Genomic DNA, 27,005 nt, shown 5'->3' on the forward strand with positions numbered 1-27,005 from the left:
TATAGTATCGACAGTTACGAATATGCAATAAAAACGAAAAAAAAAAAGATCTTCGAGAATCTTTTCTCGAAATGATTAGAAGGGTCTCGGGAACTATCTTTCAATAGGGAGCATTAAAAATTAATTTTGCATGACTTAGTGGGAAAAAGAATTGACGTGGCAAGTGCTTGAAGTCCCATATATCGTCCGCTTTTAGTCTGCGTTAATTGCACTTCAGCCATGTGAAATGGGGAAAATATACGAGCAGAAGAAGAAGTCGATAGCGTCCCGATACGCGTTGGACCCGCCGCGTGGACGCGCGGTGATATCTGATCGACGGTGGAAATTCCATTTGGAGGATACAGCACCGGCGTCCAGGTGTACGGCCCGATGAGTTTGGAGCGGAGCGAGGCGAGGGGAGGCGCACGTGTAGGGCGAAGAAGACAACGAGACAAACGACCCGTATGACTCCACCGAACCCGGATCCTCTCGCTCGCTCACACGTGCGGGGGGAACAGTCGTGGGGCTCCGTTTCCGTGGATCCTTAAATATTTATGGAACCCGATTTCGCACGTTGTTCGTAATATCATTTGGCTCTGCCAACTACCTCCGTTTTAACCACCAGCATATGCGAAAAGGGCCATCCATTTATCGGTGGTAGGTACGTTTGTCGCTTCGAAATTTAACCGGTAAGAATTGATCCCTGATTTTCGAAAAAAGGGAATCACAGCGCCGGTTCTAGAATAAATTCAAGAATCGAGCCTGATTTTTTAATGATGCTCTCATTTATAGGAAAATATAAAATATGAACAATTCTTGACATGGTGATTTAGGTATTGATGGATTTTATAACATGTCCAAGTTCGGATCCTATACACAACGTATCCATTATTTTTTAAACAAAGTAATTAAAAGAATAGTTAAAAAGCAATTCATGATTTCACTTGACAACTGTACTGATTAAGACCGGCTTTAGAATCATTGTTCATGGTATTGAATAGTTTTTTTCCATAGCACATCCAATCTTCACGCGGATCAACCTAAAACTCGTTCAATTTTCATATTGAACCGGTTCGATCACTTATGCCAGCATTTGCAATGAGAAGCCAATTTTTTTTTATGTTCAATAAGTCCAAAAAATTGCGGAAATAGAGCAACGGAAAACGAGGAGAGGGAGCGTTGAATTTGGCCTCCCCCCAGCTAGGCAAATCTAAGAGACTTTTAACTTAGCATCGTCACAATGTGTGAATACAATACATTTGTGGACGCTGAAAGTGCACGTAACGTGCGGATCAAGCTCACATGCAACATACCGCAACAGGCACTTCAACTCTCAAGAAGATGCGTTTAGATTCGTTTGTCCCATCCCTCTCTCTCTCTCTCTCTGGGCAACATTCATTCTAGAATGTCGTGCTCGCTACATGACCCTTCTTCTCTCCTACATATATCATCATCATTAATTTCGAGACACGCAATTAATATCTATCTATTCGAGTCCAGTCAACATGAACCGTTCGATTAGGCAATGCCGCAACGGGCAAGGCATATGGGCCATCCGCGAGCTCTTTTCCATAATCATGCGTGGGCAAGTCCTTTCGTTGGTGATTTGAGGGTCGAAAATGTTGATGAAATGGCGAGTGCTCCGAATACATCATAATTGCAAGGCGTTCTAACCATAGAAGAAAGCAACATTGTTGTTGGCTTGATGTACATATGAATTGGTATGGCTCCCCCGAAACGTCCTTAAGGACGACGAGTCAAAATCTAAGCTACACACCCTTAGGTCAGGAGTTTTGGCATTTATTACTTAAAAGATGATCGGGACACTCCTATCTGTAATCCTTACCTTTCCTCGAGGGAGCTCATAATCTTGAATTGCTCCACAATTCTTATTGGCTCATGCATCAACATCAAATACCTAAGTTTTCATCAGATATAAATAGATTCTATTTACTTTGCGGAAAATAAATAATTTAAAAAATATTTTTTTATAAAATGACCGTTTCGTTCATTTATTCTTATAACTCAAAAGGAAAATATTTTTAATCGATTAATTATTTCAAGTGATGATATATAAATTATTTCTTTTTCACGGAATAAAGAGAGCTTGATTTTATGAAGATGAAGAGATCGGTAAATAAAGAATTACTTATTAAACAGGAGAATCAGGGATTATGGATAAGACAACCGAATTAAAAAATAATAATAATAATAATAATAATAATTTATCTAACGGATTGGTAGGGACTGGGAATTACCTTGGCCAGGCGACAAAGGTGCATTTACAACGTTTAACCTGGCGCGCGAAACACCATCCGAGATCTGACATCACTAATGACCTTTTCGCATTCCCCCTCGACAAATGACAGCCAATCCGTCCTTCCAGAACCTCACGCGCTCGCCCCCGCGCGCGTGCTCCCAACCCCCCGCGGCTTCCTTCTCCCTCCCCCTGGAGAATCCGTTTCCCACATCCCTCTCTCATATAAATGCACCCCCGCCCCAGCCTTCTCCTCCCATTAACCATCTCTCCATCTTCCCCCCGACACTCGCCAGACCTGAACGAAGCAATAAGCAGAGAGAAGCCGAAGCATCTCGAATCGAGCACGCGGCGCGTCGGACTCGCCGGTGGGAAAAGATGGCGTCGAGCGAACCGGAGAGCCGCGAGCAGCTCGCGGTGTGCCCCAGCTTCAACAGCTACTCCGCCGATCGGCTCGCCGACGTCGCTCGCGGGGTCGCCCTCGAGGACGGCGGCGACGGCCCCAGTTCCTCGGGTTGTGATCGGAGCGGGGGGTCGGACGAGGCCGGGGACGACGATTTCGAGTTCGTCTCGCTCGTCAGGGAGCGCGACGACGTCCTGATCAACGGCGGCCAGATCGGCCCGGTCTTCCCGGTGTTCAATCGAGATCTTCTGTACGTGCGCGGCGGCGGCGATCGGGCTTCGGATGGCGAAGCCAAGGCGGATCGGGACGGGGATCGCGGTCGCGCGGTGGCTTCGCTGAGGATTCCGCTGAAGGACTTGTTCGTCGAGGATCGCGATCCTCCGTCGTCGTCGTCGTCATCGGAGGTCGACGAGCTGGAAGGGGTACCGGAGGGGAGCTACTGCGTGTGGTCCCCGAAGTCGCCGGCGGGGTCGCCGCTGTCGCCGAGCCGGTGCAAGAAGAGCAGCTCGACGGGGTCGAGCTCGAAGCGGTGGAGGTTCCGCGACCTGCTCCGCCGCAGCAACAGCGACGGGAAGGAGTCGTTCGTGTTCTTGACGCCGGCCTCGAGGTCGAGCTCGCTGTCGAGTAGCAGCGACGCCTCAGCGAAGGAGAAGGCGAGGCCGAGCCCGAGCCCGAGCCCGAGCCCGAGCCCGAGCCAAGCCGGTGCGGTCGCGGAGAGAAGGAGCAAGGCGAAGGCGTCGGCGGCGTCGGCGTCGCCGCACGAGGCGTTCTACGTGAGGAACAGAGCGCTGAAGGAAGGCGACAAGCGGAGGTCCTACTTGCCGTACCGGCAAGACCTGGTCGGCTTCTTCGCCAACGTGAACGGATTGGGAAGGTCGTTCCCTCCGTTCTGAGCCTGGGCACAATTTCGCTTCTTCTTTTTTTTTTTTTCGTTTTGATTTATTTATGTTAGTAAATTAATGGGTTTGGTTTACCAAAAGAGGCCTTTCCAATTAGGACGTAAAGCGATGTGCAGTTTTCCTGCGATTATATGTACATAACATATAAGCTTTGTCCGTTTAGGTTACTGGAAACGTATGGACAGACGACATATATATTATATATATTTTTATTTCCGGTTGCTGAGATAATTTGTGGCTATAATTCGTAACAAGGATGGCCCAGATCCCAAACAAAATCCTAATTCCACAAATCTAATAACGTGATTTCATCATCATCTTTATGTTTTTGATAAAAGACAAAAATTTATCGCAGCGTAGGTACGAAATAGATCCCCACGATCGAGTGGAGAGGGATGTTAACGAGAGCGAATTCTGTCGGCCTTAATAACTTGACAAGGGGCTGCGCACCTAATCTGATGGCGATGGCTAAGGGAGGGGAGAGGTGGGGAGGAGATTTTAAGAGTGGGGCGGTGGGTCCCGCTGCACGCGTGCGAGACAGCTGGGGATCCCACACGTGCGAAGGAGCGAGGCGTTTCCCACATGAATCGGGTCCAATTGCGCGGAGCAAGATGAGGTGGGGGGTGTTGGGGGATGCCAAGTTGCTGTCGGGTCCACCGTGGAAATGCTGGTTGCCGGCCCCTCGCATCAATCGCTAACAAGTCTGCTCGGCACTCGAGCGGCCGGGGGGACAAATTCGTTTTTCACGATTCTAGGTGCCGGGCTATTACTTCACTCGCGCTTTCAACTTGCCAAAGGTGAACGGGACTCTGATTGAAACCTGTCTTCTTTTTCTTTTGCTTCTCTCTTTTGCCCTATTATGACGGCGAATTAAATAACCGAGGCCTCTACCTCGCCGAACCATTAAGAAAAGCCTGGAGTTCAATCCTCGCCTCTGTGAAAACGCCGGCGCTCTTAAGTAGGGACCGGTCTACCGTGTTAGGTTTTGGGTTATCCATTCATATATTCTTTGCATTGCCATGCATATAAGTATTGAATTAGGCCTGGTCCCATCCCTTTGGAATTTCAAATTGGCCGTCCAAGGGGGCGGGTACGAGGTTCGCGTTTTGATTGGAGGAATAAACAAATGTGCGAATTGGGGTGGGGTTGTGGGGGGTGTTAACTGAGATCATATTCTCCTGTTCTAACTTCTCCGATTTTGTGTGCGAATCGAATTTCGGATTCGTCCAACTAACCCAAACCTAAAAAGATTCCCAACAACTCGAAAAGGCGAGACGATCGCCCAGGAGTTTGATTGCACGGGCAACTCAAAAGGGTCAATTGATCCGTGTCCTGACGGTGTAGTCGATCGTCAATTTCTGATGCTGTGATGTCTCCATAATTGCTCGACTCGTTGGGCTCTCCCACTCGCGGCCCACTTTGCCTCGGTTTCTCCACTTGAAAGCCTTCTGAGGCACTCAGCCCTATTGACAAGAGTGATACGTGGGCCTTATATGAGACCCATTCGGAGAGAAATTGTTCAATCGGTTATAAACCAATTGTATCGATATATATTCGGTTATATACTCTTCAATTTTGCTAAATTTAATCTTAAACCTTTGTGCAAACTGTCAATGTAATCATTTAAGCTAATTTTCGTCAGAAACATCTGACGTGGCGATGCACCAAAGAATGCCAATAATGATTGGGTTACTGCATTAGATCTTTTCGGAAAAAATCAACTGAAATGATTACATTGAAAATCTATCCATATATTTATGACTAAATTTTGAATTGATTTGATATCCACATAATATGTTTAAGATTGACTGGGTCCCATTCAATTTGATTCTTGGATCACATGCTACTCTGTTCATGATGTGCTATGTGAGGGATCCAGCCTTGATATCCCAATGTGCACAATGGAATGATTTTATACAAAATTTTCATTGATTTTAGAAGCTATGAACCCAATCTTGGATCTGGAAAGACGGTGTGAGCCATGAAATTGGGGTCGTAGTGGATGAAATGAGACCATCTTAATTTGGCAACATGAACGGATTGACTCTTGGAATCAAACATGACTAGATAATACGTCACACATACCATCGATCCTTCGTAAATAAACACCTCGTGACTTGTTGTAGAATATGATTATAATGAAAAATATGGGAGCATCCACCCATAGGTGCCTTAAGGTGCCGTGTCTTTGAATCGCAGGGTCACTATAGCCGTACTTGATTTCATCCTAATCCAATACAGGATGTCATTACCTTGCAAGTACTAGATGCTCCGAGACTTGCTTCATCCTAAACGCATTCATTTCGTTGAAAATAGTAAATCGCCACTAATCATGAGTATTTTAATTATAAAACAATTGTTCGCAAATTGATATTCCACTATTTAGGCTCTCAATATATGACGCGAATGAGGAGTTGACTTGTAACACACCTAAACACATAAAGTAGCTATATAATGTACAAAATACTATATAGAAAAGGAGTGCAAAATACTATATCATAATCACGATCGTTAGCTCTTCTCGATTGTGGGCCTGATTTGCCGGATCAAACGTGTGAACCTGTCCATAGAAAATCTAGCGAGTACGGACGATTTGGAGATCGAGAAATTAAAATCAATCGTCCCTCCTTTCAACGTGAGTAGGAAAATTACGCTGCACGTGATGTATTGTACTTACAAAGTTGCTTGAACAAACAAAAATGACAGCTAGAGAAGAAGGGGATCCAATAATTTGATCTTCGATTGGATCGCGATGGGGATCCGAGTAACGAGGATCCTGCTTCTCAAAATAGAAGGAAACTCAGTACCAGCACGTCATGTATTTAAAAAGAATAATCATGAAGTATATTTAACAATAATAATATCAAAAAAATAAAGAATTAATACAACAAAAAAAAAAAATCCCTATTTATTATATCAATGATAAATTTACCCAAATTAATTTTTAAATTATCAAAAATCTTAAACCAACACATTTATGACAAATTTAACTTCAAATCAATATAAATTTTCACATGGTTTGTCAAATATATATTATATAACTCGGTAATTTTACGGCAAAATGTACTAAAATAGGTGTATTGATTTTGAATTCTTGGTGAGCTAAAAATTAGTTTAGGAAAAATTTATGATAGTTGTATAATTTGAAGTTTTTGATGATGTAAAAATGTATTCTGGGGTTTTTTCTGACAAAAATATAATACCAATTTTTTTTTTTTGGGGGGGTATCTTGCTCGGGCTGAAATTGATTGAGAATCCGAGACGTCGGCATCGCGCGCTGATTGGTCAGTCATCTCCCGTCCGAACGGTGCCCTGTCCGTTTAGCAACGCCGCTCTGCTGGCGCCAGATTTTTTTTCCCTCCAGAAAGCGCGATATTTCCACGTGGCGGCCTGTGGCGCCAAAAGGACCCCTCAGACCTTTTTCCCTTCTTCTTCCGGATCGTCATCCGACGAAGAAGCCACGACTCTCCATAAACACACGCCCCAACGCTCTCTCTCTCTCTCTCTCTCTATATACACACAGAGGTATGGCAAGATGAACGCTTCGCTATCGCGTCCCGTCGCTTCTCCGCCGGCGCGCCATGGCTTCTCTGCACCTCGCCGGTTGCGGAGCCCTCGGCCGGGCCCCCCGCGCCCCGTTCTGGGGCGGAGAGCCGCGGTGGCGGGGCGGCGGCGGCGGCGGCGGCGGCGGCGCTGGGGGATTCGCCCGTCGGGAGAAGGCCAGGGGCCGCGCAGGAATCCGCAGGGTCCTCGCGATGTCGACCGATCCTTCTTCGTGGAAGATGAATCTCAACGAGTACATGGTCACGCTGGAGAAGCCGCTCGGCATCCGGTTCGCGCTCTCCGCCGACGGTAAAATCTTCGTCCACGCTCTCAAGCGAGGGGTACGTGGATGTATACGGTCTTGCACCGGAACTGGAGTGTTTACTTTTGGATTTACCGATTCGTCGCGAGTGAATTCAGTTTTGTTCAGCTGACGAGATTGTATTGCTAATGCTATTCTTGCTTGCATTTTTTTTTTTTTTTTTTGGTGTGTATGTTTGAGTTGCAGTTGCTATGGCTCAATTCGAATAGCATTGTGGGTACATTTGGTGCCGCATTTGGAATGTGTTGGTCACGTAGGATTTTGTCTGAACGATTGCAGGGGAATGCGGAGAAGTCTAGGATTATAATGGTAGGCGACACTTTGAAAAAGTCGAGCGATCCGTCTGGCGGCAAGCTTGTTGAGATTAGGGACTTTGGCGATACAGAGTAAGAGGCTTCATTCTTTGGTGTTCTACAGTTACTTTTGGTTCAATGCCGATTACACAGCAGATGTGATCTTCTTCTGAAAGTTGAGCTAGTGAACTTTGGATTGTATGAGGTGGTTTAGTTAACTTGGGAGGTGGGACGTCAAGTCTTCTCTTAAGTTTGTGGTAAGAGTGAGCGAAGTCATTGCTCATCGTCGGTCTGGAGTGGCAACATCGGTGCTGCTCTGTTGTTACGATCAGCAGTGCATCATGTCTTTCATGGTCATTTTTATGCAGACTTGGTTATATGAGCTGATGAAATTAGAAATTAAGCCTCTGTCCCCAGTATAATCCAATTTAAGAAGTTTTATGGGTGGTGTTATAGATAGAGAGTAATGTGAGATTTACCTAACTCTAAGATATACCGGGCTTATAGATTCACCAAAACTTGTGTATCACAGTCAAAAGAAAGCCAGTTAGACGGCCTGGAGGATGTTTAGTGCATCGGAAGATTTGTCTTGTCGATCTCTCATCTTTGTCTCAACTACACTTCTCTTTGGTTTCCTTTTCATCAGGATGATGATGAAAGAGAAAATGGGTTCTTTTAGCCTGGTTCTGGAACGACCATTCTCTCCATTTCCTGTTCAACAACTACAGCATTTGAGTGAGCTGGATCTACTATACAATAAAGGTCGCATTCCTGTTGTTACTTGGAATAAGGCTCTACTGGCATCAAATTTGAGAGCTTCCGAGGGAAGTGGAAATTGTGGATTTGTGTTGTTTTCTTCAAAGTTTTTTTCCTTGGATGGATGGAGGTTGTTGAGCAATCAAAATGGACAAACCATTCCCCAAGTTCTGCAGAAAAACAGTACCACTCCAATCATGAGTTCAGTTGTTTGTATTTTCTCCGAAGATGATTCTGGAGATGGAGACTGGGCTCATGGAAGCTTCCCTATTGAAGAGTACATTAAGGCACTTGATCGATCTGAAGGCGAGCTTTATTATAACCATTCCCTCGGTATGCGCTACAGTAAGGTGTGATTTCATCATTATGTGCCATGTGTATATTGTGATAATTCTGTTGGTCATGCATCTTACTCAATTTATTCTTTTTTTATGCTTTTTGATCAAATCCCTGGTTGCCTTTTTTCTAGATTACGGAGCAAGTATATGTTGGATCATGCATACAGACAGATGCTGATGTGGATACTCTCTCAAGCGTTGTGGTGAGTATCCAGCTGAATGTGGTATCAATTGACATAATTTTAACAGTTTGCACACCATATATGCCCAACAGTCAAGCAAGCTGTGTTGATATATCTAACTTGCTATTTACCTAGAGACCATTCACAATGGGTATGAGCAGTCAATTGTTAAATTGGAGAGTGTTTTATGTATAATTTGGTATGAAAACTATATGATGCAATTAATATTTTGGATAAATAAAGTGATGGCAGATTGAGTTTGTGTACCTTTTTTAATTGTCTGACAATAGTACTATGCTGATTGATCATCATCTTCTACTTCTCGGTAGTCTACTCTTATCATCGTGGGTGGAAGCTGTGCTGTCATCTGTCCTGATCTTACAGAGTGCGAAAATTTAAGACCGAGTTTTGTCCAAAATGAAATTGCTAGAATTTCTTGTTGTCTTACACAAGGCACAAATGAACTCATCTATAGTTCTCTCCCATCTGTTTGTATAGAAGCAAACAAAAAGTAAGAAAATAAATTAATTCGGAACACCTCATGCATTCTCTTTGTAGTCTTGTCTCTGTTTTGCCCATATTGGCAGAGGATAGACGTTCATTCTCTTATCTCTAGGTGTATGCACTGACTTCTATTTACTTAATTTTTGTTATCATCCCATCTTTGTCTGCTTTCATGCTGGAGCTTCTCATGTCAAATCACTTGTAACAGCAAGCAAATCTCTATGTCAGGGTGTCACTGCTATATTGAATTTTCAAGGAGGAGTTGAATCACAAAATTGGGGAATTGATCCAAATGCAATTAATGAGTCATGCCAACAACGTGGTGTTCTTATGATAAATTATCCCATAAGGTAACGATAATTTTACACTCTAACTTATTTGACAGGAGAGCAAAGTCAAATAATGCCGAAGAAGTAAATTCTCCAAGTATGCATCATGGCAACTTCAGATTTCATAATTTTGGAATATGTTCTACTGGTAGTAAGATGTGTGTTTATAACTATCAAATGAGGAGTTGAGCATGATTGCTGCTACTATTTGCATCATTCCTCAAGGTCATGCATGTCTCGTGACAATTATTTACTGAATTCAGTCATTGTTATATGCTTGGGCGATGCGGCTATTGTTTAGTAGTGATTTAATGCCAATGTGCTGCATTACTCTCTAGTAATACACAGAGTGACATTGCTCGGCTTTGTTGGTCATTTTAGGGACTCAGATTCCTTTGATATGAGGAAGAAACTGCCTTTCTGTGTGGGGCTCCTGTTACGTTTGTTGAAGAAGAACCATCGTGTTTACATCACCTGTACTACTGGTCTTGATCGGTCACCTGCATGTGTGATAGCATATCTCCACTGGATTACTGATACTTCCCTCCATGCAGCTTACAATTTTGTAACTGGGCTACACCCTTGCAGTCCGGACAGGTTCTCACCATTAATTCTTCTTTAGGCTATTGGGTTGGAGATTTCCATTCATGGCAGCTTCCTTTCATATTTGTAATTATTAAAGAGGATGTATATTGCTTCCTTGAGATTTTCTAGTTTGACCAGCCTGTTTCCTACATCAAAGTAATAGTCTTCCAGGTCATTGCTCTAAATGCACTAAAAGTTCTAACTGGACTATTATGCCTGATGAACTTTCTGGATGATGCCTCTTGGTGGCAAAATATTTGCATTGTACTCCAGAGGCATCCAATAAAATTGGAACGATAGAAGTTTTTTGCTTTGTGAAGGATATTCTATAATCAAATTAGTAGTTTGTAGTATTTCACAAACTCCTTATAGAAGGAGTAGAGTTTCAACTGTCTTTTTCTTGCTGGTACCTGATAAACCCATTTTGCCTGTAAAAGAAGCTCACTATATTCCATCGCCAGATATGCCATGGCAGCCCTTGCTTAATTTATGCTTTTAGGATACATCAAACTATTTGCCATCTGATGTTTAAAAGCATCGGTGGTGGTAGAACTTTATGTCGACATTACTCGCTTGGTAAAGTTGTTATCAGATATTTATTGCAGACCTGCGATTGCTTGGGCAACATGGGATCTCATAGCTATGGTGGAGAGGGGTAGACATGATGGACCAGCAACCCATGCTGTGACTTTTGTCTGGAATGGACATGAGGTAGTTCATGACCAGAATCCATATCTTCTCAGCTAATAGCATCAACTTACCTGATACATGGAGATGTATAAATTCATCAATATTTTTACATTATTGTAGGGTGCTATTTCTTTTTTTTTTTTCTCCCCCTGGACTACTTGCTATACATAGACCATCTATTTGACTCAACTCCTAGTAGGCCAAGTAATATGCAATTTTCGGTTGGTATTTTAAGTTCTCTTACTTGGTGAAATTCAGGGAGAGGACGTAAACTTGGTGGGTGATTTTACTGGCAATTGGAAGGAACCAGTAAAGGCGACCCACAAAGGTGGATCTAGATATGAAGCTGAAATGAGACTTCCACAGGGGAAGTAAGTCCAAACACTTGGTTATATGTTGCTAATGACACCATGAATTCTAAAAGACAACTATTTTTGCAGTGATCTTGATGCTTCTAATCAAAGTCCCAAAAATTATTCAGAACAAAGGTCGTTAATATAATATATTATGGTGGCATCAGAACTTGCATCCTCTATATAGCTGATGCTTTCATAATTTTTCTTTTCATGACTTGTGGTCAACAATAACTGCAGCTTTGGAACTTACTTTTTCTGTTCATTCCTAATTGTGTTTGAAAATGATTTGAAGTATATTTTGAAACCTGCTGGTCTCAGATACTACTACAAGTATATCATTAATGGACAATGGCGTCATTCTACAAATTCACCAGCTGAGAGAGATGACAGTGGTAATGTTAATAATGTGATCATGATTGGTGATACAGCCAGTATAAGGCCTTCAGTTCAACAACAAAAGAAGGTACTTGCAATATTTTCTATCATACAATTGGAACCAAATTTACCACTTTGATTTTGATTTAAATGTGAAGTTGTATTTTGATTTCCATGATACATGCTTCATTATGCAACATGGAACTTCATGTTGATTGACTGGTGACTTTGAAATCTTGAAGACTTTGATTTTCAACATCCTTGCTTGGTTATGGTGTGATGTCATCATATTGATGAGCTGTGGGTTCTGCAGCGTCCATAGTCAGATATAAGGTTTTCTTATATGACATCCTAAATGACGGATAAAAATAAAGGAGGTTTTTGTTTGGATTTTGCACTTAAAAGTTCCGGAAGTAAGGGCAGTGTAATTCTACTTATGGACTGCAGCGTATTCTCTCTTGAAAAATTTTAGAAAAAGAGGAGATTTTTTGCACCAATTCACTATTTCTGTTGGTGAGAATAATGGCATAGATGGATCTATTTATTGCACTATTTGCTCAACATTTTTCAGGATGCCAACATTGTGAAAGTAATCGAGAGGCCATTGACGGAGAGTGAACGGTTCATGCTGGCCAAAGCAGCTCGTTGTTTTGCTTTCTCCGTCTGCCCTATAAGATTGGCTCCCAAGTGATGCGACATACGCAAGATCATGTCAAGAAGGCTTTTCGAGTGATCAGATAAGTTCCCAAATTGATGCTGCTCAATCAGAGTCCTGCATTCTGTATACGAGACACCAGCAATATCCCCTTCTGCTTCTCTTAACCATGAAGCGGGAAGAGGTAACCAACTGCCTTTTGTAAGCTTTCAGGGCATGAACATCCGAGTTTGGTTCAGTCTATGAGGAGGGTTGTTATTTTGAGCGACAGAATTGTTGGGGACAATCCGGGGACAATAATTCACGACGAGCCAAATGCAATTCAGAATTAATTTCTTCCCGAAACTAAATCAACTGAAATTCTCTTCACCTCCAACAACAACCAACAATATATAACCATTCAATATGCAAATATAATGCTGAAATAATAAGTAGACAAAATAAATAATGACATCAAGGACTTAATGTGGAAATTTCAATGCGGAAAAAATCACGGATCGTTCAAAAAAATTATTAATTATTAAGAATAGTAGAATATATAAAGTATTCTTTTCTAGTCAAACATTAGAGGTTTGATATCAATATTATAATCTCATTTCATTATTACATAAGTGGATAAATAAATTCAAAACAAGAAAACCCTAACCACAATCCTAATCGTAACCAGAGAATTTGGAGGTGGTTCTTGATGAACGAAAATCATTAACTCGTAGCTTTCGGTCTCACGAACAATATACTTAAATTTGAGTCGATTCTGTCAATGTTTAACTTTTGAATCTGAGCTGTAAAGTTGCGCCCTTTTTCTTCTCTTCTTCTCCATGCTCTCGGTTGACTCCTTCGGTGGTTTTTCACTCTACAATTCTCTCTCCTCACTTTTGAGGGCACACAAAGCCACCACTTTCTTTTTGTTATTTTATTTTTTATTTTTTATTTTTAAATGCTAGCTGGGCGCCACATGAAGGTAGACCTAACCAACATATCTCCCCCTCGACCTCATGTGGGAGGGTTCGTCATATCCGCAAATATTTTTGAGAAGGTTTACTCTCTTTTAGATCTTCTAATTTGAGGTAGGGTTCAACTATTTCACTTATCTTAGTTGAAGAATTAACGATTCATTATCTTCATGATTTCTATGCACATAGGATTTGGGCTAAAACTAACCGAACGTTAAGCTATATTCTTTGGTTTTTCAGCCTTATTGATCACAAAACAACACATCTTGGCTTTTAATGACTTTCTTTGTAATTGGATCTCATAAGCTGTAGCCAAACTCTTCATGTCCATAACCCAAAAAGATACCCTAATTTGGGTTTTTCATCTCTTGGAACATGCATAAATGCCCGACAACCAAATATTTTTAGATGATTATAAGAATTGATGGAGAAAGATTTATCAAGTCGACTGCCGTTCTCATCGCTTCACCCCAAAATGGCTTAGGCAACCTCACATGAGAGAGCATATACTGAATTCAATTATTTATTGTTCGGTTCATTCTCTTTGCTACTCTATTTTGTTGTGTTGTCTTCGAAACAGTCTTCTCAAGCTTGATACCATAATCTCTGTAATAATGTTCAAATGGGTCTTTCTATATTCACCACCATTGTCAACTCGAACACATTTAAGTTTTTGCCCGATTTCTCTTTCTATGTTGACGTGAAATTGCTTGAAAGTCACAAATACCTGATATTTAGATTTCAAAGCAAGAGTTTCAAGCTCTTTTTCGCTAAGATGACCTAGCCTCATATGTCATAAATCAATCAAAGAATCCTCCACTACATTTACCTCTTTTTTAATCAAGTTAGCTTGTATGGTGTAAAGAGACCCTATTTTCTTACCCTTTGCTACTATCACGGAACCTTTAGTCAACTTCCGTTTGCCATCAAATAAGGAATTGCAATAACCATCATCATCTAAGGTAGCCATGGAGATCAAGTGAAGTTGAATATTCGGAACGTGTCTCACATTTTTCAAAAGCAAATTACATCTAACATCGGTTTTTAAATAAATATCTCACATGCCAATAACTTTGGAAACGCCATTGTTTCCCATCCTAATACAACCAAAGTTGCTGCCGCGATAAGAAGCAAAGTAATTACACCGTGAAGTGACATGAAAAGAAACTGCAGAATTAACAACCCACGTAGAGTCTTGACATGTAAGATTCACATATTCGTCATCATATACGAACACAATATCGCCATCTAATGTAATTACCGCCGTAACTTGTTTCTTTTTTTTCTTTCAATCTCCATTTCTATTATGGGATTTGTCTCTCTTTGGCCACCAACACTCTTTTGCATAATGTCTAATCTTGTCACAATTATAACACTTGATAGTCTTCCTCAGTCTTGATTTCGACATTCCTCTTGATTTTCCTTGAGTATTATTTGTTTGAAACCTTCTTGATTGACTTCTCGCCCTATTTTCTATAACAAGAGCATTCTACTATTTTCTATAACAAGAGCATCCTACATAGAAGTATAAGTCAAGCATTTTCTTCTTGTTTCTTCATTGAACAAATTTTCTTTAACCATGCTCATAGAAAGCACACCAAGATAAGCCGAGTTGTTTAACCCCATAACCAAAGTGTCCCAACTATCGGGAAGAGTACTAAGTAATAAGTATGATTGCAATTCATCATCAAGATTAATCTCAAGATTTGTCATTGATTTACAATATCTTGAAATTCACTCAAGTATTCCGCCATATTACTCCCCTCCTTATATCTCAAATTGACGAGTCGCTTAACTAGAAGAGTTTTATTTTGTGGAGTTTTTCTCTAGTAAAGATCTTGTAATTTCTTCCACAAAATGTTCGCCTTCGTTCACACTATCATTAATCCACCGTCGGATAAATCCAACCGTTTTCCGATTCATTCTCTCATATTCTTTGTTTTCCTTAACAAGTTTTTGCAATATAACACGTTTTTTATGTGAGGCTTCCAAATAGAGTAATTCGAGACATTTAACTTAGGGTTAATACCTTAAAAAACCCCAAACTGGTACACCTGTGACAAATTTACCAAAAACTATTTTTTTGACCATCAAAAACCCCAAACTGGTACATATGTGACAGATCTACCCTCCGTTAGATTCCGTTCGATTTTTCTGTTAATTTTACTGACGTGGTTGCTGACGTGGCATGCCATGTGGAAATTCATAAGTTTAATATCATTAAAAACCCTAAACTGATATATTTATGACAAATTTACCCCAAATTGGTATATTTATGACAAATGTACCCCAAGCTGATATATTTACGACAAATTTACTCTAAATTAATTTTTTCGATCATAAAAAACCTAAATTGGTACACGTGCGGCACATTTACCATCTTTCAATTTTCCCAAATTTGACTGAGTTGTGATGTTCAATCAATTTTATTTTCCGGATTACTCTAACATTGCCTTCATATCATTAATACTTGATTTTTTTTTATTGGAATCATTATTACAAAACTATTCAAAGGCTACCAAATGTGCACTTCATTCTTGTGCCGAGAAGATGCCCATTAACTAAAAGATGGACAGATCACTTACGCACATATACAAAAGAATCACACTCAAAGCACACCTGAAATTAACAACAAACATAAGTGATTTTGGTTCCGGCATTTCAACGAGCATGTGATGTACGAGTCATTTATACCATTCACATGCAAGTTCCATGTTAAAATTTTGACACTTACGATTTAAGGTAGGAAAGACTACGTAACGCTAATAAGGACCAGCAAAGTAAGAGTAATATGTAAGCGTACAAACAAATTGCGGACAAGTAGTAAACCATGTGGGGCTGAGACATATAAACATAAAGCCAAGTTTGTCACAAACCAAAAACGAGTGAAACAATCACAATATGTGCGCAAGCGATCTGTCCATCTTTTAGTTAATGGGCATCCTCTCGGCACAAGAATGAAGTGCACATTTGGTAGTTTTTGAATATTTTCTAATAATGATTCCAATAAAAAGAAAAAAAAATTAAGTATTAATGATATGGAGGCAATGTTAGAGTAATCCGGAAAATAAAATTGATTGGACATCACAACTCAGTTAAATTTGGGAAAATTGAAAGATGGTAAATGTGCCGCACGTGTACCAATTTAGGTTTTTTATGATCGAAAAAATTAATTAGAGTAAATTTGTCGTAAATATATCAGCTTGGGGTAAATTTGTCATAAATATACCAGTTTGGGGTAAATTTGTCATAATTATACCAGTTTGGGGTTTTTAATGGTATTAAACTTATGAATTTTCATATGACTTGCCACGTCAGCAACCACGTCAGCAAAATTAACAGAAAAATCGAATAGAAACTAACGGAGGGTAGATCTGTCACATATGTACCAGTTTGGGGTTTTTGGTGGTCAAAAAAATAGTTTGGGGTAAATTTGTCATAGGTGTACCAGTTTGGGGTTTTTTAGGGTATTAACCCTTTAACTTAAACATGGTACCGCTAGTTTCTTCCATTTAACATTAGAATTTCAATCTTAGTTCTGATACCACTTTGTTGGAGATTACCCGGGAACAATAATTCACCATGAGCCAAATGCAATCTAGGATTAATTTCTCCTCCGAAACTAAATAAACTGAAATTTTCTTCATCTTCGGTAATAACCAGCAATATATAACCTCACAAAATGTAAGTAGATAAAGCAAATAATGACACCAAAGTTTTAATGTGAGAAATCCGATGTGAGAAAAATTATGAACCGCACAAAAAAAATCCACTAATCACCAAGAATAGCAGGATACATAAAGTATTATTCTCTAGTCACATACTAGAGGCTTGACATCAATATTATAGTTTCATTCAATTATCACATATGTGGATAAATAAATTATGAGTAAGAAAATCCTAATTGCAACTGGAAAATTCGGAAGCAGTTCTCGATGAATGAAAACCATCAACTTGTAACTCTTGGTCTCACGAACAATATACTCAAATTTGAGCCGATTCTATCAACATTTGGTTTTTGAATTGAAGCCGCAAAGTTGTGCCATTTTTCTTCTCTTCTTCTCAACGCTCTTGGGGTTAACTCCTTCGGTGGTTTTTTCATTGTACTTTTTTCTCTCCTAACACAAGGGCGTGGTACAGGAAAATGAAGGGTCTTCTCCCAAGCGGGAGGACTTTTGAGGGCACACATCAACCTGCGAAGCCACCACCTTCTTTTTATTCTTTTCTTTTCTTTTCTTTTCTTTTTCTTTTTGTTTTTTCAAATGCTAGCTGGGCCCCACATGAAGGTGGACCCAGCCAACAAGAACTCAACTGGGTGAGGCAGAACATGAAATTGGACCAAATCAAGAGGTACTTCCTATTGTGTTTAAGCTGAAGTTAGCTGCGTTTTTCTCCCTCCCTTTCTCACCTGCCCGACTTGGCTCAACTGCCTTGTGCTGTGTAATCTTTAGAGCCATTGGCACTGACTGTTATTTGTTTGTTTCATTTCTATTTGAGCAAATATTAGATACACTTAAGTTGATTAAGGGAGATTAGTGTACTAGTATGTAAAGGACTGTAAGTGAATAATCAAATTGAAGTCAGTGGACCATATTCAGCATCCAATTGACCATGATGTTTGGCGTTGTTAGTTTCATGGAGAGCAATTTTCAAGGAAAACGTTTTATGGATTTTTCAGCATTTGTTTCACCCAAAAAAAAAAAAAAAACTATTCATGGAAAACATTTTGCTAATGAAAAAAACACACTCAAAAGTGGGGAATTTTTTTTTTCATATCTTTTTTCATTTCACCAACTTTCACCATACACATTTTTCTTTTACTTTGGTCTTCTCTTTTTTTTTTTAATCAAGTTTTTAGTTTTTTTTTCTTCTTTCTTGGCAGTCATCTACACGACAAATGATGGTCGGCCGACTAGCCATAGACCAAGTCAAGTCTCACCATAGGCCGGTGAGGCCCAAGTTCACTAAATATTAGTGAGGCTTGAGCTTGCTTGAGGTTGCTAGGACCTTGTTGAGGTCCGGCAACCTCACCTCAAGCGAGCATGAGCTAGCTTGCCCACATCTTGGCTGGTGCCATTGTTGAGCCAAGTGACGGCGGAGAAAGGAAAAGAGAGAGAAAAGAAAAAGAATAAAAATATAAAAAATTGATATTAAGAAAATAAAAAATAATAAAAAGTAAAAAATTAGATTTTTTTGGCAATTTTTTGTAAAATATTATATCAACAATTGAAAGATTGAAAAATATTTTCTAGTTTATTTTTAGGTTTTAGCTAAATATCGAAAAATATTATCACTTGAAAATGATTTTTGAAAAATATTTTGTAGAAATGTAATATTTTTCGCAAAAAGAACGGAGTCTTGTTCCTTTTTATTTAGGAACAAAGTCTTGTTTAGTAAATTAGCTTTTGATATCTCACCCTTATTCCGCTACCACGTTCATGATGCCCGATGTCCACATTCACGCTCTCCTGGGCTCATGAGCAGTGATGGAAAAGTAAAAACAAAGAGAAACCAAAATCGAATCAGTCGCTATGAAAGAGCGCGACTGCTCACCACACGATCGTACGGCCCCATCGATCGTGCCAACGACGTGCGCCAGATACTACGACGGACGTCACGCTCACGATCTTCCCATGGGGAGTGGCAGAGAACCGTGATTCGGGGATAAGGCCCTTATCCCCATCTCCCGTCGCCTAGACCTTATGTGCAACTCAAGGATCTCATGCCCTCGTTCTAACTAAGAGTCTAGAACTGTCTATCTTCAACACTCGTTCTGTCGATTTGGCTTAACTTTAAAATATCCATCGACAGCATCACCCCGCTTAGAGAACGGTGTCTCGGCTTCTCACAATGTCTATAGCCGAATGTACAAAATCGGCATAATGTTCTATAATGTAGCGGACTTTACAGATGAGCATTCAAATACGTACGCCGTACTCGATTCCCATTCGATTGTTCATTCATCCGCATGCAAATTTCATAGAGTTAATATCTGTGCACGTCCTTAGATTAAGAACAACCAAAGAGTATCTGGTGGAAGTTTGAAGCATGACCACCGAAGTCAGATGGAACAAACAAGGTGGGTGGTGGGGATATAGTGGACAAAGGAACGAGAGGTGAATAGGAAAAGGAGAAGGCAAGATGCGGGAGATAGGATTTACGTGGCGAGCGGCGATTGCACGCATGGTCCACCCCACCCTCAACCTCAAACTTTCGAAAATGCAACGGGCATCAGGGTGGCGATGAAGGAGACGATGGAGATATTGTTGCTTTCTCCCCCCAAAAAACATCATCCAATCCATCCCCATTCCTCATCTTCACCACAAGGAGTCTGAAGCTCTCCTTCACCGGTCCGTCGCTTTCTCTCTTATCTTCTTCTTCTCCCTCCTCTTCTCGTTCTTCCTTCGACCGTTCTCTCGGTATCGTGAATTTATTGCGGGGTGGTTCGCATGCTATAAATTCCACAGCAACGAGGGCCCCTTGCCACAATGTCGACGTCTCCGGTTAGCAGCTGGTGCGCCACCTCCTTCTCCCCTGCCCATTCCTCGCTCAAGAGAGCCGCCGGCCTACGGCCCTCTCTCTCCGCCCGCCTCGGCCCTTCCTCCTCCTCCTCCTCCGTCTCTCCTCCGACCCTCATCCGTAACGAGCCCGTTTTCGCCGCCCCCGCCCCTGTCATCAACCCCACTTGGGTACCTCTCTTTTTCACTCTCACACACACTCTCTCTAGATATGTAATCCGTTCTCCCGCTTAGCGGCCATGCATTCGACAATGCATTTAGAAAAGTAAAGAAAAGAATTCCTTCGTATAAAACTGGACACGAGTCCTTGCGTTTTGGTACGGGGAAAACATTTCGTGGATTAAGTATGTAATGAAGTGCATTTCTTGTACTCGACGCTTGAACGTGAAATTTCGAGTAGCTGCTTTTCGACTTGGCTAGGCTTGGTCGCATGCACGAGAAAGTTCTTAATCCGGAGGGGGATTAAGAGCATGCAAAGGACGACCCCGAGAAGTCACGTCCTATTCGCGATACGGACACGCGTGTTTAAGTTTCGTAGTACACTAATGTATGCCGATTCTTCTCTCCTGTTCCTTTTCCTTTGGTTCCGTCTTCAATGACATGGTACCAATAGCGACAAACGCGTGGCTCGAAATGATTCAATGCACAACCGCCACCAAGCAAACTCCTAACTACCAGGAGTTAGAACAGGAAAGTGAGAAACACATGGCCGAGTCAAAGAAGATGCGGATTTCGCCCGCGAATTCCAGGCCACACGTGTTGCGCAACGGAGGACGGAGGAGTTGTGTATAGAAACAGTCCATTTAAAGCCAGTTTCCTCGGCACCCTACCTGCACCTAATCACTCGCGTGTATTTAACTTCCCTTCGTCACCTCAGTTGACCCCAGTTTCGTCTGATGCTTAGGAGACTGACGAGATAGGTATGAACTCATGCATGTTTTAGACTTCGATCCGACGAGCTGGCAGTAATCCGCACGCATCTGATTGGTGTCGTTCAGCACTCGTCTTGCGCAGTTCGTGTAGTTTTGATATCCGGTTAGAGCTTTTTCCAATTTTCCGGTTCTTGACTCGACTCTTACGTGGGGCATGATGATCTGCAGACAGAAGAGATGGGCAAGGACTATGACGAGGCCATTGAGGCTCTCAAGAAACTCCTCAGGTTTGTTTTGCTCGACTGTTTTGTTTCTTTTCCTTCTACCTCTGCTTTTATGGTCCTGTCTGAACCCTTGTAATCAACCATAACATCGACACGGATATGGTCAGTTGAATATATATTAACAGGGTTTGTGGTTGGTATGCTCTTGAGGCACTAGTTAATCGCGCTCGAAGCAGTAAAATGATTATTGAGACGTTTCGAAAATTGAGGAAATATGCATCTCGAAAGAAACCAACCTCATCAGATACGAAAATGTACATCTTGATCGGACATATGTGACAAAAGTCTTATGTGAGCGTCTCAAGAGTACTATTCGACGCTCTTTTCACTCGAATATATCAACCGATGATGATTTATGATTGTACAGTGAGAAGGGGGACCTGAAAGCCACAGCAGCCGCAAAAGTGGAGCAAATAACTGCGGAGTTGCAAACTGCTTCCCCAGACATCAAGCCATCCAGCTCCGTTGACAGAATCAAAACTGGCTTCACCTTCTTCAAGAAGGAGAAATACGAGTCTGTTCTTCGCTCTCTCTCTTTTCCTCTGTCTCTACTTCTTTACACTATAATCATCAGTGATCTGAAGTTTATAAGGAAAAATAGAGTGATGCAAGATACTAAAAGATGTGAGTAAAAATTAGTTTTGTAAAACACGTGGCGAAAGCTCATCATTACTTGAGTATGATCGACTCATTTACTTTTTTGCATTTACAGTTTGATTCCCATGTGCTCGCCTAGATCTATATGAGTTTCTCTTTAGGACTGATATAAGCGCCTGCAGAAGAGCACTGTTGCTTTCATTTATTCTTTTCCCTTCAATCTGTTTCAGCAAGAACCCTGCTTTATATGGTGAACTGGCCAAAGGACAGAGTCCAAAGGTAAATTTACAGAAACTGCATTATTTCGCATGTTCACACGAGCATATAACGCACCTGAAATGAACCATCTCCTGCTATGAATATATAGAATCCACTGCCAGAGTTTTGGCAATATTTCTCACGAAGACAGTTCGGTGTATCCTTATGTTACAGTTCATGGTGTTTGCTTGCTCGGACTCGAGAGTGTGCCCATCTCATGTGCTGGATTTCCAACCAGGAGAGGCTTTTGTGGTCCGCAACGTCGCCAACATGGTCCCTCCATATGATCAGGCATCACTTCTCCCTTTAAAATAAAAGAAACAAAAGTTAATCATTAATTGTGTTCAGCGATTCCCGATTCATTTCCAAGCAACATAATCGTCTGTCTTTGTTAATTCACATTTGCTTTAAACAGACCAAGTATGCTGGAACTGGATCTGCCATCGAGTATGCTGTTTTGCACCTCAAGGTAAAACTTCACTCAAATTCTGTGCTCTCGTATCGACCTATGTACCGGTTAAGTGTCCTCTGACAGATAAATCAAAACTGTTGGACGAATATTTGCGTCCCTTGAAATTTGAGATATCAAGAAACAGTGTCACAACCTAGAGAGAGCGCATATATATATATATATATATATATATATATATATATTCCGTGGCAATAATGATAATGTAATCGACCATCGATTTTCCCTTTACTCATTTTTGGATAACCGTAAGAGAGGAATGCTATCAAAGTTCCAGGGCAGCGTGTACCAAGAATGAGAAATTCCTGAGCATGTAGCCGACTAATGTGCTCTCTTTTTCCCCTGCTTCCATTTTCATTGCCCAGGTCCAAGAGATTGTGGTCATTGGGCACAGCGCCTGCGGCGGAATCAAGGGACTGATGACTTTCAAATATGATGGACCCAACTCCACGTAAGCAATTAGCCCTCCCCTTCGCCATTGCTATTGCTACAAAAAGTCACCTAGAACATTCAGGAGGGATACCATACTTAGTTCCTGATCGCATTTTGACAAATGACATCCAGTGATTTCATAGAAGATTGGGTCAAGATCTGTCTGCCTGCCAAAGCCAAAGTCAACTCGCAATTCAACGGGGCTCCCTCCCTGACCTATGCGGACACTGTGAGAAGGTATTCTGTTGCCCCTTTCTCAAAGCTTGCTATTCTTAGGACACGTGCCAGTCCACACGGTAGATCGAGTGTTTTGCGCTGGAGGAACCTGTTCCTAGCAAGAAGAGCTGAACTAGAGTTGTTAGAAGAACCTACGTTTCAATAGAGAAAGCTGAATTTTCGCTTAAGAAAGATACTTCGTAAGTCAAAAGGATTATAGCAGTAGCTAATTGAGAAAGCCACTTTGTCGAACATCCAGTTAGCTAAGCTATTTTTCTAATCGACAATATTGCTTTCTGCACAAGACAAAGAAAGCGTTCGATTCTCCGATGGAGAACGGCGACTTATCTTATAGTTTTCCTGCATGTTTAATTTTTTTTTTATGTCTTGGGGTTGGATTTTTGCAGGAAGCAGTGAATGTATCACTTGGGAACTTGCTGACTTACCCATTTGTGAGAGATGGGCTGGTGAACAAGACACTATCACTGAAGGGAGGCTACTATGACTTTGTTAATGGGGCATTTGAGCTCTGGGGGCTTGACTTTGGCCTCTCTCCACCACTCTCAGTATGAACATCATCATCGAGCACATTAAGTAGCGACCCCTGTCTTTATTCCCTAAGCTGATTTCCCCCCTAAAAATGTACCCTGTACAACCTTTCTTTCCAATAAATATGGGCGTTGATCACCTGCTCATCCCTTTTTTGTGTGATTGCTGGCTGAAATTTCTGTTTTTATTATGAGAATTTGATGATTTAATAAACTTGGCTACTTTATTTTGATTCATACGGCAATTTTGCCTTTTCTTTCTTTTGTTTGTCAGATGAAAGATGTCGCCACGATACTGCATTGGAAGCTTTAGGGAGTACTAGAGACACGCTTAGAAGTCACTTGTTCCCTGCAGAGAGGAGATTCTGTTTGTGTTTTTTCATGAAATAACATGAACTGGGCTATGTAGATAAACCTCCTTTGCAAGAATTGGTGGTTCAGAATCTGAATCATTTTAAAGCCAAGTTCATTAGCTGTTTCTTTTACTCTTGGTGCATTTAGAGTCCCTCATCCGAAGTCCACATAACAAATGAATTGGCAGACAACCGGATTAATTGATCAACTAAATGATTCCTATCTTTGGTTTAAATGCACAAATAATAAAATAATAAGAGGACTGGATATTGAAGTCGGTTTTCAGAAGTCATTCACTACACTTGAGGCCAAATAGATTCAAAACTTCATGTGCAAGAATACAGGACTAGAGCGTGCTTTCGTGGAGGCACAAACAGCTGCCTAGATGAATCGTGAGTTGGTTGCCATGTCTAATTTTAGGACATTTCAACTTAAGCCAGTTTTGCCGCATTAGAGGGATTGGTGTCTTCATCTCACTTACTCATCACCTGGCGGTCCTTTGTTTGTGTTGAGTCACATTTAAGGGATGCATCATCTGGTCTGATTGACATTCTACACTCTCTTTACCTTTACTTGAGACCCATTGAAAGTAAACTGTTCTTCCTGGGGACTGATACAAGATTCTTATAATTGTTTATTTGATAAAACTGGCGTAAAGACAGCCCGTTGATAAAGAAACCAAGATTAGAAATAATTTGCACTTACACATGATGATTTCAGTCTTCCGATGCAAGCTTCAACATTTTTCCAGGAGAACAATCATCTATTTGGTTATTGGAGCAGCTCCATGCTCCAAATTCAACAGATAGACTAATAAGAAAATACCCTTGGATGATGCTAATAGGAAGGGAGAGAATGTCCATCCAGAAACTCCATCATGCTAAGATTCATCTCTAAATCGGATTCAAAATCCCAGAAAGAGGGGGTGGAATACTCTTCTCTGCTTGTCAACTCCGGCAGGTCCAACATCTCTTGGGATTCCGGACTCTTGTCCACATTCATTTCCGAAGACCTGCTGTTGCCAGCACAAGATGAAATAGAATCCTTATGTGTTGAACTCTCAGAAATATGCAAGATCCTAGATTTTGTTCTCTCGACTTGACAAATTTGCTTTTTGATGCCCAGCTTTTTGCTCAAATAAGTGTTCCAGTAGTTCTTCACTTGATTATCCGTTCGACCAGGCACCCGTTTCGCAATCAAAGACCACCTAGTGGGGAAAAATGGTTTTCACAAGTTAGAGTAGAAATCCCATTTTGCTGCTACACATTTGCAGTGATTTTTATGCCGATAAGTATCAAAATTGTGCATAACTCAAACTGTACTATAGATGGAAACAATTTGCCTAGAGCAAAGAGTGGGAAGAGAATGGGATTAATTTTTGCTTGTACTGTACAATTTTACCTCCATTTTGTCCACGTTGGAATTTCTTAAACCTATGAGAGACATGTTCCTTGTGTCCATAAAATGTTCTGCTTTATCAGGAACTCATCATATCAGAGGGACCAGACAACAATGAGTTCAATCGAGAGTTTTGCTGAATAACAGATCTCTTGTGAAACAAAGAATAATCATGGCGAGAATTTTCTCTCTAGATAGCATCGTTTACAATTCAAGTTTACCTGGGGTTCACATAGCTGAAAAAATTTATAATGGGAATACCTAAAGAGAGGAGTAAACAAGTAACCTGTTGCCCAACAAATTATGGAGTCTAACAATGAGGTCTTCTTCTTCCTCAGTAAAGTGATCTCGTTTGATGTCTGGGCTCAGGTAATTCATCCACCTCAACCTGCAACTCTTGCCACATCTTCTCAAGCCTATACATCACAAAGCCAATGTGGTTTGCCCATGAGTTCATCTTGAAAAGACACAGCAAAACAAGTGAGAACATATTAAAGAAAGAAGAAGACTTTTATCTCTAAAACCTGTCCTCCTAGCTATGGAATTCCACTGTCCTCTTCCATGTTCTGTTACATAGTCCATCAGGATCTTGTCCTCCTCCACAGTCCACAAGCCTCTCTTGAGTTGGCTCCCTCCTCCTCCCTCTGTCTTTGTCATCTCTTCCTCTTCTTCTTTTTCTTACTCGGTTCAAGAACCAGGAAGAAAAAGGGGTGATCGCACTTGCAATCATGCTTCAGTATGTTACACTCTTTTATAAGCTGAAAAAGGGCTCTGTGTTGTCTGTTGCAGTAAAAAAGAAATTAAAAGTGAAAAAACAGATGAAAGGAAACTTGGCTAACATGATGATAATGAAAAAACTAGTATACAATTTTGACTTCTTTTTTTTTGAATGTATTTTTGACTTGCCAGAGCCGAGAGAGTGGAAAATTAAATAACAGAATGGATGTCGTCTGGGTATTATATATATATATATATATATATATATATAAATATATATATGCAGCTTTGGCACACATCTCAGAGCTAAAATGCGTGTCATTAAAGCCTTTCTTATTTTTGCTGAACCGAGTGTTAATTGATAATTTGCCTCCTCTTTCCTTTTAGATGGCCTCTTTGTGCTTTGATTTCTCAAGATAAATGAAGGCTTTCATCCATAGCTTTGGATTCGTTTCACTGCAGAGCTGGAATTCTCCAACCATCACATGACCTGGAGCAAGATGGAAAAAGTTCCAAGGTACAGACAAGACATGAATTTGAAATTTCCAAATGAGGTTTTAGTAGTAGCCCGAGAGTACAGGGGAGAGATTTTTGAAAGGACAGTATCGCTGCTGCTAAAAGTAAAAATGTAAAAAGCCATTCATTCATGCCTAAATTGATCCTCGACGGTCGAAGTAGGTTGGATCAGTCATAAAATCCAAGGACAAGAAGAGACCCGTGGTCCATGGAAAGTCAGGCCAGCAGAGGGAGGACCATTTATCTGTTTTCATCATCGTCATTGTCTGGTAAACCTATTTATTGCTAGACTGTTTACCTACATTTAGTTGTCAATCTATTGGTCCTTCGTGTGGGGCTCGATAAGGAAACATATCATCTTTCTTGGAGGTTATTTCCATTGGTAAAAACCACAATGACTCGAGGGG

General features: G+C 41.0%; 4 protein-coding genes across 5 annotated transcripts; 3 read left to right on the forward strand and 1 right to left on the reverse strand.

The window, feature by feature from the left end:
• The first annotated feature begins 2,472 nt into the window (after positions 1 to 2,472).
• On the forward strand, positions 2,473 to 3,769 carry LOC104419255. Its single transcript, XM_010030868.3, has one exon. The coding sequence runs from the start codon at positions 2,615 to 2,617 to the stop codon at positions 3,530 to 3,532; it is 918 nt and encodes a 305-aa protein (XP_010029170.2). The 5' UTR covers positions 2,473 to 2,614; the 3' UTR covers positions 3,533 to 3,769.
• A 3,283-nt stretch (positions 3,770 to 7,052) lies between these two features.
• Positions 7,053 to 12,805, forward strand: LOC104419256 (phosphoglucan phosphatase LSF1, chloroplastic). 2 transcript variants are annotated; one of them, XM_010030869.3, is made up of 10 exons: positions 7,053 to 7,422; positions 7,683 to 7,789; positions 8,343 to 8,802; positions 8,922 to 8,993; positions 9,705 to 9,826; positions 10,187 to 10,402; positions 10,996 to 11,101; positions 11,339 to 11,451; positions 11,755 to 11,899; positions 12,383 to 12,805. In XM_010030869.3, the coding sequence occupies exons 1-10, from the start codon at positions 7,120 to 7,122 to the stop codon at positions 12,500 to 12,502; spliced, it is 1,764 nt and encodes a 587-aa protein (XP_010029171.2). In that variant the 5' UTR covers positions 7,053 to 7,119; the 3' UTR covers positions 12,503 to 12,805. The 2 variants fall into 2 exon arrangements, with proteins under 2 accessions (XP_010029171.2, XP_010029172.1); XM_010030870.3 differs by having other exon boundaries at positions 7,251 to 7,390.
• Positions 12,806 to 19,755: 6,950 nt separating this feature from the next.
• On the forward strand, positions 19,756 to 24,085 carry LOC104419257 (carbonic anhydrase 2). Its single transcript, XM_010030871.3, is given in 11 exon segments — positions 19,756 to 20,108; positions 21,038 to 21,096; positions 21,461 to 21,607; positions 21,921 to 21,969; positions 22,123 to 22,239; positions 22,364 to 22,417; positions 22,783 to 22,868; positions 22,982 to 23,049; positions 23,052 to 23,086; positions 23,473 to 23,631; positions 23,888 to 24,085. Coding segments are annotated over 11 exon segments (1,014 nt in total). The 5' UTR covers positions 19,756 to 19,907; the 3' UTR covers positions 23,927 to 24,085.
• Positions 24,086 to 24,578: 493 nt separating this feature from the next.
• LOC104419258 (transcription factor MYB23) lies at positions 24,579 to 26,129 on the reverse strand. The gene is made up of 3 exons (XM_039302240.1): positions 25,890 to 26,129; positions 25,652 to 25,781; positions 24,579 to 25,174 (listed from the first exon to the last, which is right to left on the reverse strand). The coding sequence occupies exons 1-3, from the start codon at positions 26,020 to 26,022 to the stop codon at positions 24,805 to 24,807; spliced, it is 633 nt and encodes a 210-aa protein (XP_039158174.1). The 5' UTR covers positions 26,023 to 26,129; the 3' UTR covers positions 24,579 to 24,804.
• Positions 26,130 to 27,005: the final 876 nt, after the last annotated feature.

Source organism: Eucalyptus grandis, chromosome 9 (assembly GCF_016545825.1).
Source record: "Eucalyptus grandis isolate ANBG69807.140 chromosome 9, ASM1654582v1, whole genome shotgun sequence".
NCBI classification, from domain to species: Eukaryota; Viridiplantae; Streptophyta; class Magnoliopsida; order Myrtales; family Myrtaceae; genus Eucalyptus; species Eucalyptus grandis.

Coding starts and splice junctions, on each gene's coding strand:
- LOC104419255 (XM_010030868.3), top strand. CDS start 2,615: ATGGCGTCGAGCGAACCGGAGAGCCGCGAGCAGCTCGCGGTGTGCCCC.
- LOC104419256 (XM_010030869.3), top strand. CDS start 7,120: ATGGCTTCTCTGCACCTCGCCGGTTGCGGAGCCCTCGGCCGGGCCCCC. Junction 8,803..8,921: donor TCGGTATGCGCTACAGTAAG/GTGTGATTTCAT, acceptor CCTTTTTTCTAG/ATTACGGAGCAAGTATATGT. Junction 11,102..11,338: donor TTGTCTGGAATGGACATGAG/GTAGTTCATGAC, acceptor GGTGAAATTCAG/GGAGAGGACGTAAACTTGGT.
- LOC104419258 (XM_039302240.1), bottom strand. CDS start 26,022: ATGACAAAGACAGAGGGAGGAGGAGGGAGCCAACTCAAGAGAGGCTTG. Junction 25,782..25,889: donor TTCCATAGCTAGGAGGACAG/GTTTTAGAGATA, acceptor TGTGATGTATAG/GCTTGAGAAGATGTGGCAAG. Junction 25,175..25,651: donor CATAATTTGTTGGGCAACAG/GTTACTTGTTTA, acceptor TTTCCCCACTAG/GTGGTCTTTGATTGCGAAAC.